The 17,064-nt window shown below is 37.4% G+C and overlaps 2 protein-coding genes across 2 annotated transcripts; both read right to left on the bottom strand.

Moving 5' to 3' along the window:
* Positions 1-3,395: 3,395 nt before the first annotated feature.
* LOC136247532 (UDP-glucuronosyltransferase 1A1-like) lies at positions 3,396-5,275 on the bottom strand. The gene has a single exon (XM_066039289.1). It carries the CDS (start codon positions 5,134-5,136, stop codon positions 3,523-3,525), a length of 1,614 nt encoding a protein of 537 aa, XP_065895361.1. The 5' UTR covers positions 5,137-5,275; the 3' UTR covers positions 3,396-3,522.
* A 6,975-nt stretch (positions 5,276-12,250) lies between these two features.
* On the bottom strand, positions 12,251-14,997 carry LOC136248186 (UDP-glucuronosyltransferase 1A3-like). The gene is made up of 2 exons (XM_066039999.1): positions 14,293-14,997; positions 12,251-14,144 (listed from the first exon to the last, which is right to left on the bottom strand). Exons 1-2 carry the CDS (start codon positions 14,626-14,628, stop codon positions 13,023-13,025), a joined length of 1,458 nt encoding a protein of 485 aa, XP_065896071.1. The 5' UTR covers positions 14,629-14,997; the 3' UTR covers positions 12,251-13,022.
* Between the last annotated feature and the right edge of the window lie 2,067 nt (positions 14,998-17,064).

The following is a 17,064-nucleotide window of genomic DNA, read 5'->3' as shown; positions in this document are numbered from 1 at the left end:
GAGGGATGGATTTTCTTCCTTAAACCTAAAGTATTTGTAGTAGTGTATCAACTGCCAATTACAAACTAATGAAAACACAATAACTTAACATGTAAGACTGACAGTCTGAGCAGCTAGCATGCCATATTGCATACTATACGATCCCTCATCAAACTTAGTCATACTTTTTCCTCGAATAGTTGTTTACTTCTTTATACGTAACATACACCCCTGTAATTATGACTTGTGAACTCACACCACACATACTGCATCAAAAGAATGAATGGTGTCAGGCTTAAGTTTCCATGTGAATGCGCACCCCAATTATCAATTACTAAAAGTGAAGTGGTAATCATGCTCCGTTTTCAGCTCCATATACTCAGCTTGATACACAGCGTTACATTAAGAACAGTAAGAGATCAATCCAGTCACAACAGAAAATTCAGGCAATTCCCCTTGCAAATGTACTGCACAAATCAACACCTTGGGGTGTCAGCAAAAAGAAATGGGACACAAAGGAAGACAAAGGTAAATGCATGAAGTATATGCATGCATTGTACATTCTGCGGTGTGCCACAACTGTCCCAAAAAGCATTGGTTGCAGGAGCTGAACAACATCTATAGCAACATAAAATCAAGCTCATAGCCTTACTGCCATTATTGAGTTACACTTGCAAGAAGACATCAGCAATTAGTAACTAAGTAAGTTAATAGTCAGTAAGCAGAAACGTCCACTAAATCAAAAGGTCCAATCCCATTGTGGCAGTGCAACCACACCAATACAGTTCCATATAAGCAATTCTGTCATACATATAAATATTCAATAAATGGTTATAAAAGTCACCAAAAGCCAATCCCTGAATTTGTGAAACAACTACTTTATATTTATTCATGTAATTGTTTCACAGATTTGCTGTACTATAATACAGTCTATACTTTCTTCAGGTGAAACAAGGCTATTATCTCCATCACTGGGAAGACTCATGCCAACAACAAATCTACTACACAGTATCTCTATGCCATAGCGCAGTAAAGCCTACAGCAAAATTGTGCAGCAGAAAATCACGCTAGTGACAGCTGGAGCATGCAGCAATGTACAGGCTAGCTTCCTCAAACTACACAATAGCTACACATAACATTAATATGAAACGCTTCATGTTGATTTGAAGGTTGTACGGCCCTTCTCAAAGTATAGATAGACACATTGTATCTTTCTATAGATACAATGTGTCTCGCTACGGTGACATATCTTTTCCTCATGATCATTGGGACTTTAAAATATTATGTATTTTAATGCTTGTGATAACTACTGGCAAGCCAAATGCTGTAACCTGAATCCTGAGAGAATTGCTGCTCATAAAAGAGATGCTGCTCCTGCAGTTAGCTTCCTAATATCATCAGATAAGTGTACCAATTACTGTGTGTTGCATGCAATATAGTATAGTATGTAATTACTGGATCTATTATCCCTGTCAAGGTTTGTGACCAGATTTTCAATAAGAGTCTTCCATGCACGTGCATCCAATTTACCAACTGTGGCAAATGATAACTTCAGATTGGAATAGGCTATTCACTTGAAACTTGGTCAATGATGAGCACCAGGAGAAAATAATAATTGTGACCCGGTCTGCGAAAAGGGCTCTTATAGCCTTTCCAATTATCCATGTTTGGCCAATCATAACTCCTACTCTACTAAAGCTATCACCATGTAATTACACCCACAGCTACTGCCAGGTTAGGGTTGTTGAGTGACCAAATTGTAGGCTTGTACCATATTCACCAGTCAAGTTATGGGTTACCATATATATGCAATTGGAAAGGCTATAAGAGCCCTTTTCGCAGACCGGGTCACAATTATGCAAGTTTATATTATTATTATGTTTCTTGAGTACTGAGTATTATGATCTCTCAAGTGCATTGTGTGTGCATGGAAGACCCATTTCACAAATCCGGTCACAGTTAATCCAACATTGTGCAAACCATATGACACGAAATTTACGAATCTGATGAATCAGTTATAATAAAATTGTCAACTTTAAATTTGTCAAACATCCGTAAGTGCATGTAAAAGGATGTGTCAAGATCTATGACTTCTTGATGTGTCAAAATCTATGACTTCTTGATGTGTCAATATCTATGACTTCTTGATGTGTCAAGATCTATGACTTCTTGGTGTGTCAAGATCTATGACTTCTTGATGTGTCAAGATCTATGACTTCTTGGTGTGTCAAGATCTATGATTTCTTGGTGTGTCAAGATCTATGATTTCTTGGTGTGTCAAGATCTATGATTTCTTGGTGTGTCAAGATCTATGACTTCTTGATGTGTCAAGATCTATAATTTCTTGGTATGTCAAGATCTATGACTTCTTGATGTGTCAAGATCTATGACTTCTTGGTGTGTCAAGATCTATGACTTCTTGATGTGTCAAGATCTATGACTTCTTGATGTGTCAGGATCTATGACTTTTTGGTGTGTCAAGATCTATGACTTCTTGTTGTGTCAAGATCAATGAGTTCTTGGTGTGTCAAGATCTATGACTTCTTGATGTGTCAAGATCTATAATTTCTTGATATGTCAAGATCTATAATTTCTTGATGTGTCAAGATCTATGATTTCTTGGTATGTCAAGATCTATGACTTCTTGTTGTGTCAAGATCAATGAGTTCTTGGTGTGTCAAGATCTATGACTTCTTGATGTGTCAAGATCTATAATTTCTTGGTATGTCAAGATCTATAATTTCTTGATGTGTCAAGATCTATGATTTCTTGGTATGTCAAGATCTATGACTTCTTAATGTGTCAAGATCTATGACTTCTTGATGTGTCAGGATCTATGACTTCTTGGTGTGTCAAGATCTATGACTTCTTGGTGTGTCAAGATCTATGATTTCTTTATGTGTCAAGATCTATGACTTCTTGAATTTGTATTTAATTCATCAAACCTGACATGGTCATGATGATCAGATGAAGTGTGGATTCGTAATTTTTTCCATTTCCTGTCATGTGGTAAGAGGTGTTATCCTTGTTACCACCCCATGTCCTGACAGAAAAGATTGATGGGTCATGCAAATCCAACCTATTATGCATCATGTCCAGTACCCATCATCATGTGGTATGTAACATTACACTACAGTACACACTTGCTAATTGCATGGCTTATATATCCACCATTTGTGATTAATGATGCATAACCAATTGATACAACAGAGACCTCAAACTGGATTACTATTGCAGTGACATAAAAGGCTAAAATGAATTTATTTATATAATTATGAACATCAAGAGTGAGTGGAAAATCACTAGATAGATTTGCCACTTCTGAGGTTGCTGTTTCCAAGTACGTAGCCGCTTAGTACTTTTCTTATTAGTTTATGATCATGTGAGAAGTTTTTTTGCCATGCAATTGCAAGACATAGACAACCAATCATGTGATAAACAAATTCTTGTCTCACATTAACATACAAGAATTGAGTTGTGTGTAAAATAGTCATGAGGTAAATAAAATACATGCAGCATCATGATCCACAAAGTGGATCAAAACTATTCAACTTTTCGCTTCTTACTGCAGCAAACTCTACAACAACACTTCAGCAGTTTGTAGGAACAGTAGATCAACAGACAGTCCAGGATCAGGAGCAAACAGTACACATCAAAGTTGTAGTATTGCACCCAACTCCATTCGTATTTGATGTAGGCTGGAACCAGATGGTCGTATCCAATGTCTGAATAAAACTCTATAAGATTGGCAGCTGCTTTAACTCCACCAGCAAACAAATGCATTTTCTGAATCTTCCTAGCCTGTTTGGAGTACTCCTTATTTTCAGAAATAGTAGTCACGGCATTTGTGATTATCTGTGCAGAGATGTTGGTCCTGCTTAACTGAATCCCTGCTCCACAAACACTCAATCTAGCGGCCAACTCAAACTGGTCAAAAGCGTATGGTATACATATCACTAGTATTCCGTTGAAGAGAGCTTCTTGAAGTCCATTCATTCCACAGTGTAGTATAGCTATAGTCAAGGCAGGATGCTTGAGCAGGGATTGTTGAGGTACCCAACTTGATATGTAAAATCTTTTCTTTTCCACACTAATTTCCTTTAAAACATTTTGGTTGCTTCTACGCAGTGACCACACGACATCATATCTTGTGCTCAAGATTCCTTCAACAAGCGCCTTTGCCGTTTTGCTAGTTATGACTGCCGTTGTTCCCATACTGATGTACACTACAGATTTCTTCTCCTTAGCACTCAACCATTCTCCCATCTCTTCATCAATTGGGGGTGGGGAACTCATAAGAATTGGCCCAATATAGTGGGTAAGAGCATGACTAGTCTTTGGGTACTCAAAACCCACCACGGTAGTTATAATCAGAGGAATGCTAATTCCAACATGGTTACTGAAATCCACTCCTTCCATAACCTTTTGATAGTCAGCATTCTTTCGGTACACTCCATCTCCATAAACCATGCAAGTGAACGGCTGAATAAAGAGACTGAGGAGGAGATAGGTTTTTAGTCTGTCAAGGAAATTCATACCATCTGTCGTGAACCCTCCAGCAAGAGGGCTCGGCCATTCTGGAATGCTTGCATCCATCATAATTGGCAATGAAGGACTCAAGAGCACAACCTTGTTTCCCTTTCTTGACAAGTATGTACCAACAGGAAAAGTGAAGAGATCACTTACAATAATATCAAAATCATCCATGTTGACTTCTGTTAACTTCAGTAAGACCTTGAACACAGTTGATTGCCAAGGTGCTGGGAGGACGAAATCTCTAATAGCATCCCATCCAGGTGTCTCAAACAGGCTCATCAAATACTCATAATCCTTTTGTGTCAGATCGTCAGCACCAGCACTCAGAATGGTAATTCCCAGCTTCTCAGGCAGGCTGGGAATGACACGGGAACCTTCCATGATCGTTGTACACAGCGTTACATTGTGACCTCTCTTTATCAGTTCTTCACCCAGACCGAGCAAGGGGTACAGATGGCTTGGGATAAAGCTAGTTATCATCAGGATTGATAGAGGTCGGTCCACCCACTCCAGCTGGCTCGCTCTAAGTACAGTTTCAACTACCTTTGGAGGTTGTTTCGTTGCTATACACTGCGACCCAAACTGAAACAGAGCCAATAAAGTTGTAAAAACACGAAACATCTTCGAACTAGCTATCCTCGCGTCTCGTCGAGTATCGTGCAGCAGCCTAGGCAACTTTTTTTCCCACTCTGTAGCTACACGGTGTGCGCTAAGGGGAATCGCTCTTTTCACAACTGTTGATGACTGACCGCTAATCACGTGTCACCATATAGATGATCACGTGCGAATAATCGTTTGTTAATTTTATTATTCGGCTACAAAGCAAACGACAGTGTTGGGCAAGTTCCTTTGTAAAAGTAACTAGTTACATATTACATATTACAACTGACTATTTAGTTACAGTTACATATTACTCTTAATAAAGTAACTATAATAATATTACATATTATATTACTTTGTGTCCACAGCCTTAAGCTGTCACGTGTGAAACTACCACCTTATCACGTGACATGATTGCGTTGTTGGACAATGTGCAAATCTTGGTTATAAGTAAGAAGCTGGTGAATAAGCTTCATTCAGTAGGCTTCGTTACTTCGTTGTGGCTAGGCGTTACTCAGAGGATAACTAACGAGATTAGTAACTTCATTATTTGTAGTAATAATATTACGTAATATTAGACTCGTTACAGTAACTATATTACTTAGGTAACGCGTTACATTTGTAAGTAAAGTAACTTGAGTTATATTACCTGTTTTTATAGTGTATTTCGTTATATTACTTAGTTACCACAAAAGTAATAATATTACGTTATGTAACGCGTTACTCCCAACACTGGCAAACGAATATTAATCCGAATATTCGGCTAATCTCGTTTGAGCCTTAATATATACAGCAGACTGTTTACTGCTTATAGTGGTGCAGTTCTTTATACTTAAGTGTAACAGCTAGTGACTAGGCTACTGTTTTTAGAAGACCCAGAATGTTAATTTTTAGCCATAACTGCAGCACTTATACATGCGTATTTGTATGGCTTCTCATAACGTTGCATATATAGCACAGGCAAATAGAGAGGCTTTTTGTTTGAATATCTAGATCACTGTTAGAGCAATCACCGACCGTTCTACTAAAAAACTTCGATATATCGATATTTCTAAGTACAGTATCGTATCGTGATACTTATTTGCTTTATCGATATATTTCCGTATCGATATGTATTGCAGATCCCTACTCATCATTAGTGAGACCTTCATACTAGACATGGCCACTATAATGAAGTAGTCTTAGGTCATGAAACACACCTTAGCTGTGTTTGCAATTGGGCTACTTGTATAGTGAGGTGGTCTGCTTATTGATGAGGTCATGAAGTAGACCTCAGCTATATACGTTTGGGACCTACTTAACATGGTCTAACACAAGATGATCTTTTCAATAAGGTCACGGAATGTGACCGGGCCTGCAAAAACAGAGCATGTGTGCACATATAATTTGCCTACTGTTTCAAACTTTCATCCATAATTTTTTATGCCACTGTGCTATGGTAATACAATTTTTGGCCTGTGTTAAACATTTAGTTGATAATAAGTTACAGGATACAAATATTCTATTCCATCACTGAGATATGACCTGTTATGTGACAGGGTGTAGTTTGTGTCCACATGTCTTATTTTTGCAGGCCCAGTCACAAATACTAAATATTTTGATGGGGCAATATTGAGCAATGTTACAAAATTCAATTTTTTTTGCAGATTTGAAACAATCCGAATATGCATTAGACTATTGTGGAGGTCTAAGGATAAATTTTTCTCTGATAACCTTTTGCTGTTTGCTGTTAGATTATAAGGTGTACCGTAGCTATATTTGGGACTTACTTAACATAGTCACTATAATGAGGTGGTCTTATTGATAAGATCATGAAGTAGACCTTAGTGACATGCACCAAAGTCTTGAGTCAAACGACTTGAGCTTAAAGACTTATATAATATGCTATCTCACTAGGAACCTGTGAGGAGGCTAAAGCCTGTGAATACCGGGAGTCTGAAACATGTAACTGACTTGCATATGATGCAGTCTCAAACATTTCAAATATGTGGCTCACTCAATGGCATACTGGGCTGTTGTCACCTCTGTAGTTAAACTGTCAGATTGTGCAGTGGATTATAGTCGAACCTGCATTTAACAGACAGTTTGGGACCAACTGATTATGATGAAATTTTACTATTATTGTGCATGCTGTTTTCTAGAGGGAAAATTGCATTGACAAAGGTCTATATAGGGACCTCAGCAGCTGCTGTACATGTCCTGTATGAGGAGGCCAATGTCCTTTACAGACAGGAAAGTTCCACTGTATTTGCAATACAAATTGGCTGATACATGGCAACTTGCAGAGGTTTCTGGATTGCATAACGTTAACATTGGTATGACTACAATATAGCCAGTGAGGTTGAACAGTTACATAACTACCATGTATTTTCAGCAGGTTTTTAAAATATTTTACACAGCAAGTTAATATATGTATATGGTGGATATATAAATTGTAGGGGTGGGCCGGAGATTATATCAATTGTGAGATTAATCGTGATTGTCTCTGAACATCGTGATGTTGAATATTATAATAACCGTGATGTTGTGATATCACATGTTATGTATTAATAAATTGATAATTGTGGCACATACTTTGTAAGTGAAAGAACACAGTCCAGAAAGCAAGTCTACACTTCTGAGAGTTCTTTGTGTGAATAAATCTTACGACATAGTTAAAAAGTGCACCTGCTAGAAACCGTTGAATTTCTAAGGATACTTTATTCATTACTATTAAACTGTAACTGTGCATGATTTTAATTGTGTTGAACATGGTCGTGTATTGCTAAGATAAAAATTTCATGCTATTGATGCCTGTGAGTTATAACATCATGATAGTTATCACAATCATGAGATGTTACATTCTACAATCGTGAAAGTAACAAAATTTCACAATCGCTCAGCCCTAATAAATTGAAGCTTTCGAAAAAATAAGGCTAATTTTTATCCTTTCCAATTCAAACATTCAAATATTATACTGCATACAAAACTACAACTATTAAACTAGAAGACAGTGTTTGTAATAAAATTATTATATATAAGACAGCCAAGTACAGCCACTAATACTGACGGATACTATCAGGTTAATTATTCAGGGAAATATTTAGGCACAAACACAGATGTTCATTGTTGGCAAGTATAAACATACATCATAGTGTACGTGTCATGTAATGTTGAGTGTATGATTATATGTGTGAACACGTACTTGGGACCACTGAATATCACTACACTGGTTGTCACTCATGGAGATTAAAGTGGCATCAGTTTCCTCAACCATCTGTACCTGTTACTCTCCACTATCTCCACTACCACCATGGTAATGCACAATGGCATCATTGTCAGCTTGATGGTAAGGACTTTCCCTGTAACTCTTTGGTAGGGCATTCCTACCCCCATTCTGCTATCAAACTAATAACTGCAAACATATGTTTACAGGGCAGGTGCCATCGTATCCAATCTTTGCATGTACTAGAGGGTTGCAAAACATTTACTGTGTGTTTAAAAGTATAATATCCAATTTCTTAATTTTGAATATCCCATCTTCATCACCTAAGACAATTTCCTCATCATCATATCAGTTTGACCTAGCTTTTCTTTCTAAGCAATGTAGGACAACTGACCATGGCTTGCCATGCAGGTAACCGGGGACAACATCATTGTATTCTCTATACGTTGGTGAGCCTTTTAGATTCTGAAGGACATAGTTCCTGTGTAAGTCAGGTAAAAAGCGGTCTGACAGCTGTGTAACTAAAGCGGATAAGGTGAATGATTTCCTCCTTGGCATGGATTTAATTTGTATTTGAACAGTCTGTTCATGGCCTCAGTTCCATTGTTAGTATCTGCAGCTGCATAGAATTTGTGCTTTCGAAATGCCCGAGCCCAACGCTACAAATTAAAGAAGATATAAGCACAAGATTTCACAACATATGTACAATTAGGGTTGGGGATAGTATGAACATATCAGAATATCAGGATAGTATCGCTATCATGTATCACCTATCATTTGAAAAATTACTATCAGACAGTAATTAAAATGTAAAATATGAAAATATTTATGCAAAACACTTGTAAAAATAATATTTTGGAACAAAAACCAGACTAAAAAGGCTGATTAGTCTCTTAGTCAAAAACATATCCGTAAGTACACCTCTCCTTGCATATCTCTGTGAAGGTATTAAGTAGATTTTCACTATCCATTATTCTATCGTCTATCGTGAACAGTATTGCTCAGATATTTAGAAATTCACTATCGCCCAGCCCTAGTACAAATACCATACATGATTACTGTTTCTCAACAACCCTACACTTTTCAACAGAATACGTACCTCATTAATACACTGTACGTACATCAACTATAGATTATTAATTTAATATATGACAATAATACTGTACCAGCTATATGCCATTTGCAAGCAATATCACTACTACAGTACACTTGCACAGAAATGCAAGCCAGTATCAACATGACTATGTCTACAGAACCATATTTTGTGCTATTTAGTTCAAGAATATTACATAGTTTTAGACTGAGCCAGAAAATATAGTGAGCACTTGTTATGCCCATGTAATACCCTAATGCAACTAGTTATAATCTTAGTTGGTAGGTCTGCATTAATATAAATTATGATGACCTGTATACATGCAGTGGTGACTACAATAGTGTAGATGTTTTAAGAAGGCCGACATGCCCTTTGTGCAATAAAACCGAGGGATATTTCACCAAAAAAGTGTCCTGAAAATGTTATTTGTTTGTGCCAATAATTACCATCCATCCTACATAGTTTGACACTCCCATCAGTGTACCTACCATTCCACATGTGACTTGTTATAGAGGTTAAGCTCACCTTGGGGGATTAAACCATGAGCCCACCAACCAATTACAGACGTTTTCATGTTGTTTCCACACAGTAGACTTCTGTAGTTTCTCCAATGACTGTTTGTAGTGCAAGCCACAAGCTAATTCACCAGCAGAAGGAGCCCATGTACAATCACATAGCAGTGATAATGACTGTTCTCTATCATCTACACTCAGACCATTCTTGTGATGTTGAATCCAATGGGTCCGCACCTGTTCATGGTGAAAGTCACACCCGTACAGTGTAACACCAGGGAATGTTTGTTCTAATGCTGAGATCTCAGCTTCTGAAAAATTGGACATAAACAATTGAAGATTGCATTCAGGGTTCCATGAACGAAGGACTAACAGTGCTTCTTTAATAGATACAGCACATTCGGACTGCACAATGAAGTCAGCAACAACACAATATCCAACATTGGTTCTGACACACACAAAGAACAGTGGCAGCTCATATCTCATGGTTTTGTATGTTGCATCAATCAAGGAAATATAGTTTCCATACCTAATCAGCAATTCTTGCTGCCAAGCTACCTGATGAACCCACAATAATGATTCACTGGCATTAGGATCATCTTGTGACTGTTGGTCACTACATGGTCTGAGGAAAAACTTTTCGTTCTGCTTTTCATTTCTCCATCAAGCAACCAGTTCTTGTAGATTTACCTGATCTAGCTTTGAGAATGGCAAACCAAGCCTGGCCTTGTACATGTGGTTTCGTATGTCAGTTGGTGTAGGGTAGTATGCACGGTTGGTTTTGTCAGGTAGCTGATCCCTAAATTCTGCTTTCACAAACTGCTCCAGATAGCATTGGACTTCTGCAACATCTGAATATCCTTCCTTCACTAATTCTTCAATAGTATATTTTTGCTGCTACTACTGGACTGACCTTCTGTACCACTCCTGCAATATTCCAATGAAATGTTTCTGGTGTGCTTCATTTGTTGGTAGGGAGACATAAAACCTTATTACGCTTTCAATGTCAGTACCTTCTGCAAGCGCACTCTTAAGAGCAGATTTGCTGTACTATAATACAGTCTATACTTTCTTCAGGTGAAGCAAGACTATTATCACCATCACTGGGAAGACTCATGCCAACATCAAATAGTATCCCTATGCCACAGAGCAATAGAGTCTACCGCAAAATTGTGCAGCAGAAAATCACGCTAGTGACAGCTGGAGCATGCAGCAATGTACAGGCTAGCTTCCTCAAACTACGTACACAGTAGCTACACATAACATTAATATGAAAGGCTTCATGTTGATTTGAAGGTTGTATGGCCCCTCTCAAAAGTATAGATAGACAGTTTTGTATTTTCATACAGATACAATGTGTCATCCTACTGTGACATATCCTTTCCTCATGATCATTGGGACTTTAAAATATTACATGTTTTAGTTCTTGTGTTACAATACAACTACTGTCAAGCCAAATGCTGTAACCTGAGCCCTGAGAGAATTGTTGCTCATAATAGAGATGCTGCTACCGTAGATAGCTTCCTAATATCATCAGAGAAGTGTACCAATTACTGTGTTGCACGCAGTATAGTACAGTGTGTAATTACTGGACTATTATCCCTGTCAAGATTTGTGACCAGATTTGCAATAAAGGGTCTTCCACATAGCTACATCCAATTTACCAACTGTGGCAAATGATAACTTCAGATTGGAATAGGCTATTCACTTGAAACTTGATCAACGATGAGCACCACGAGAAAATAATTATATAAGTTTATATTATTGTGTTTCTTGAGCACTGAGTATTATGATCTCTCAAGTGCATAGAATTGGATCGTGTGTGCATGGAAGGCTCATTTTTGCAAATCTGATCACATTTAATCCAACATTGTGACATGTGCAAACAATCATCTCATTTTTAATAGAACTGTTTTTGATGTAGAATGTTTTTATCATAAGAAAACAAATTTAAACATAATTATATGATTAAAGACATTGGTACCATACAACAGGAAATTTACAAATTTGATGAATCGGTTAAAATTGTTAACTTTAATTGGTGAAACATCCATAAGTGTGTGTAAAAAGATGTGTCAAGATCTATGATTTCTTGATGTGTCAAGATCTATGATTTCTTGATGTGTCAAGAACTATGACTTCTTTATTTGTCAAGATCTATGACTTCTTGATGTGTCAAGATCTATGATTTCTTGGTGTGTCAAGATCTATGACTTCTTGATGTGTCAAGATCTATGACTTCTTGATGTGTCAAGATCTATGATTTCTTGGTGTGTCAAGATCTATGATTTCTTGGTGTGTCAAGATCTATGACTTCTTGATGTGTCAAGATCTATGATTTCTTGATGTGTCAAGATCTATGACTTCTTGGTGTGTCAAGATCTATGACTTCTTGATGTGTCAAGATCTATGACTTCTTGGCATTTTTGTATTTAATTCATCAAACCTGACATGATCATGATGATCAGATGAAGTGTGGATTCATAATTTTTTCCATTTCCTGTCATGCGGTAAGAGGTGTTATCCTTGTTACCACCCCATGTCCTGACAGCAGGGATTGATGGGTCATGCATATCCAACCTATTATGCATCATGTCCAGTACTCATCATGTGGTATGTAACATTACAATACAGTACACACTTGCTAATTGCATGGCTTATAATTATATCCACAATTGTGATTAATGATGCATAATATAACCAATACAACAGAGACCTCAAACTGTAGATTAAAATGGATTATTATTGCAGCGACGTAACAGGCTAAAATGAATTTATTTATAAACATCAAGAGTGACATCATAATTATAGAAAAATAGACACTGTAGATTTGCCACTTCTTAGGTTGCTTAACTAGTTTCTGTTTCCAAGTACGTAACTGCTTAGTACTTTTCTTATTAGTTTATGATCATGTGAGAAGTTTTTTTTGCCATAAACATCACATGCAATTGCAAGATGTAGACAACCAATCATGTGATAAATAAATTTTTGTCTCGCATTAGCATACAAGAATTGAGTTGTGTGTAAAATAGCCATGATGTAAATAAAATACATGCAATATTATGATCCACAAAGTCATTAGATAAAGGGATCAAAACTATTCAACTTTTCGCTTCTTACTGCAGCAAACTCTACAACAACACTTTAGTAGTTTGTAGGAACAGTAGATCAACAGACAGTTCAGGATCAGGAGCAAACAGTACACATCAAAGTTGTAGTACTGCACCCAACTCCATTTGTATTTGATGTAGGCTGGAACCAGATGGTCGTATCCAATGTTTGAATAAAACTCTATAAGATTGGCAGCTACTTTAACTCCACCAGCAAACAAAGACATTTTCAGAATCTTCCTAGCTTGTTTGAAGTACTCTTTATTTTCAGAAATAGTAGTCATGGCATTTGTGATTATCTGTGCAGAGATGTTGATCCTGCTTAACCCAGTCCCTGCTCCACAAGCACTCAATCTAGTGGCCATTTCAAACTGGTCAAAAGCATATGGTATACACATTACTGGTATTCCGTGAAAGAGAGCTTCTTGAAGTCCGTTCATTCCACAGTGTAGTATAGCTATAGCCAAGGCAGGGTGTTTGAGCAGGGATTGTTGAGGTACCCAACTTGAGATGTAAAATCTTTTCTTTTCCACACTGATTTCCTTTAAAACATTTTGGTTGCTTCTACGCAGTGACCATACAACATCGTATCTTGTGTTTAAGATTCCTTCAACAAGCACCTTTGCCGTTTTGCTAGTTATGACTGCCGTTGTTCCCATACTGATGTACACTACAGATTTCTCCTCCTTAGCACTCAACCATTTACCCATCTCTTCATCAATTGGGGGTGGGGAACTCATAAGAATTGGCCCAACATAGTGGGTAACAGCATGACTAGTCTTTGGGTACTCAAAACCTACCACGGTAGTTATAATCAGAGGAATGCTAATTCCAACATGGTTACTGAAATCCACTCCTTCCATAACTTTTTGATAGTCAGCATTCTTTCGGTACACTCCATCTCCATAAGCCATGCAAGAGATTGGTGGGATAAAGAGACTGAGGAGGAGATAGGTTCTTAGTCTGTCAAGGAATTTCATATTGTCTGTCGTGAACCCTTCAGCAAGAGGGCTTGGCCATTCTGGCATACTTGCATCCATCATAATTGGCTCAAGAGTACAACCTTGTTTCCTTTTCTTGACAAGTACGTACCGACAGGAAAAATGGGAAGTTCACTTACAGTGATATCAAAATCATCCATGTTGACTTGTTAGCTTCAGTAAGACCTTGAACACAGTTGACTGCCAAGATGCTGAGGGCACGAAATCTCTAACAGCATCCCATCCAGGTGTCTCAAACAGGCCCATCAAATACTCATAATCCTTTTTGTGTCAGATCGTCAGCACCAGCAATCAGAATGGCAATACCCAGCTTTTCAGGCAGGCTGGGAATGACACAAAAACCTTCCATGATCGTTGTACACAGCGTTAATACATTGTGGCCTCTCTTTTTCAATTCTTCACCCAGACCGAGCAAGGGGTACAGATGGCTTAGGAAAAAGTCAGTTATCATCAGGATTGATAGAGGTCGGTCCACCCACTCCAGCTGGCTCGCTCTAAGTACAGTTTCAACTACCTTCGGAGGTTGTTTCGTTGCTACACACTGCGAACCAAACTGAAACAGAGCCAATAAAGTTGTAAAAAGACGAAACATCTTCAAACTATCCTCCAGTCTTGTGCAGCAGCCCAGGCCAATTTTTCCATTCTGTAGCTATAGATCTAGAGGTAGCAACGTTAGTCTCGTGCCCAGACGACCCTAGTTATTTCCTCAGGGTTGCGCTTATCGATTATAAGCGCCCCCTTTGGAAAAAGCGCTTAAGCATTTTCCTACACTGTAACATAATACTTTGACAGCACGATATAGCTATTCATTGTAAATCATGATCGGCAGCTAATATAATTATATCATCCCTCCAATCAGAAGCAGCCACCTTCTTACTTTTTACTACCAAACGTATGTGGAATGAGACTGGTACTTACCTGAACCACTCCTTGAGTAGTGATGATAGACAACCTAAATAGTTTTAAGCATCATCAACTAACACAATATCTTTTGTCATGGCTAGCACTTAATTGTATCTGTGCGCTTATACTTCCTGTGAGGTTTTACACAGTAATGAGTCAAGACAACACATATGTAATAATATTACAGTGTATAGCTAGCTACTCAAAAATAATCTGAAACTCACAATAATGCCTCACTTTCTACTGCAGCAAGTCTTGGACAACTTTAATTTTATATAAGTATTATTGTACTTGTGCATAACTATGTATGTTAGCTAGTTGGTGTATGCTACGTTTGTAGCTATATAGGACACTGCTGAAAAATCATAGTTTTTCTACTGATAGTATTTTCCTCAAAACAACAATAATTGCACCAAGTAGTAGTTCCAGCACTTTCTATTTAAGGCACAGCATCATGTAGGGGTGGGCGATACAAGTAATAAAATATTGATACCAATACCAGAATGTCTAGGGACCCGTCGATTTCGCTAGCAAAATTTTTGGCATAATGGTTGGGTAAAAGCAATGAGCAAAATGCTGGCATAATAGGTGCAATTTTTGTGAAATGGACATAAAAATTGCACAAAAGATCGAGATACTCTAATAGAACAGTCAGACACGCTAAAATATCGACAATGCATAGCTAATTGTTACAGGAACAACAAGTGACAATCGAGATACCCTAATAAAACAGTCACACATGTTAAGCAATATTAGCTGGCTTCTTGCTTTACATGTTAGAAGTAATTTTTGATCGAGATACTCTAATAGAACAGTCAATTTAAGGTGAAACTATAGCTTTGCACTTGGAAATATTCAATTAACAAAGATCAGTGCTGAGCAAAATTTATAATTCTTGAGCAAAATATGGAGCATAATAGGTGAAAAATAAAAGAAATGCTGGAAAGAAAAATAGGTAGAAAAAAAAGCAAAATAGACTGGTTCCTAAGAATGTCCAAACTTTGGTATCGAGTACTTTTTATGAAGAATCGGAAATTTCGATACTTGGTGATCACTTGATATTGTGCATGTGTTGCGGATGCAAACACTAAAAAATGCGAGTTTCAGCCATTACTGTACCATAATGCAAGCTTTATTCAACCATATTCAACCCACCAGTCTTCACTAAGAACTTTTCAGCACAGTGAGGTTCACTAATTGACTACTAATCACAAATACTCAGTATCAGTATCAATATTCATCAATACCATGACAAAAGTACTTGGAATCGCATCGAAGCAAATTTTTCTAGTATCACCCACACCTAGCATCATGTGATTAAAATTTAGGAAGGGAACAAAGAATGCAGTCTGTTTTTCCACATCCACAATACTTAGTTTTGAGTAACAGCACAGATTATTGTTGGCAGATTTATGACTAAGTAATAGACAAACTTAAGATTAATTTCTCCAGTTTCAGTTAAGCAAATCCGGCAATTGGAGTCATGGAGATGAATGAAAAATTGCAATTGGTGGCCAAATTAAACCATATGATTATCTCAAGAGTAAGGATGAAGTATTATATAAGAGAGTTGTGTACAGGTTCTGTTGTGTAAAGACAAAGTGGTGTAATAAGACTAAATGTTAGTTTTAACTTCTAGCTTCTATACCATTCATGCATTTGTGATGTAGCTACCAGCCCCATCATGCAGCAAGATCCATAAGTGATGATAGCAAGTAATACGTAACATTGACCTGTTGTGTAGTTCTCATTATCACTGACCAGATAGCTGTCAATAAAATACACTACTCTAGTGTAAACTGTAATGAAGAGCCCTGAGAATGTTATAAATAAAAGTTACTTGCCATGCTTGTTCACTCACAGTATAGTTACTGTATATCTCAAACATTCTGATCATGTCTTGTAACTGCTAACTAGCTTGTAATGAGTGTTATGCACAAAAAATATTCAAGGGATCTATAACTTCACAAAAATATGGCTTGGAATGCTGCAGCAGTATATCCAATACACAGCTAGTACATGGAGATATAACATGGTTACACTACTTTTCCTACTGTATGCATTCTTAGCCACAGCATAATTGGTTAAATAAAGAAGTCTTATTGAGTGCAAAAGTGTAGAATCA

This window comes from Dysidea avara, chromosome 2, assembly GCF_963678975.1.
Source record: "Dysidea avara chromosome 2, odDysAvar1.4, whole genome shotgun sequence".
Lineage (NCBI taxonomy): Eukaryota > Metazoa > Porifera > Demospongiae > Dictyoceratida > Dysideidae > Dysidea > Dysidea avara.
This window is presented reverse-complemented; position numbering and strand designations above follow the sequence as displayed.

Excerpts from the sequence above, each read along its gene's own strand:
- LOC136247532 (XM_066039289.1), bottom strand. The coding sequence starts at position 5,136 with ATGTTTCGTGTTTTTACAACTTTATTGGCTCTGTTTCAGTTTGGGTCG.
- LOC136248186 (XM_066039999.1), bottom strand. The coding sequence starts at position 14,628 with ATGTTTCGTCTTTTTACAACTTTATTGGCTCTGTTTCAGTTTGGTTCG. Across the intron at positions 14,145-14,292 it reads ATCTGACACAAAAAGGATTA|TCCCATTTTTCCTGTCGGTA; the intron begins TGAGTATTTGAT and ends TGTAAGTGAACT.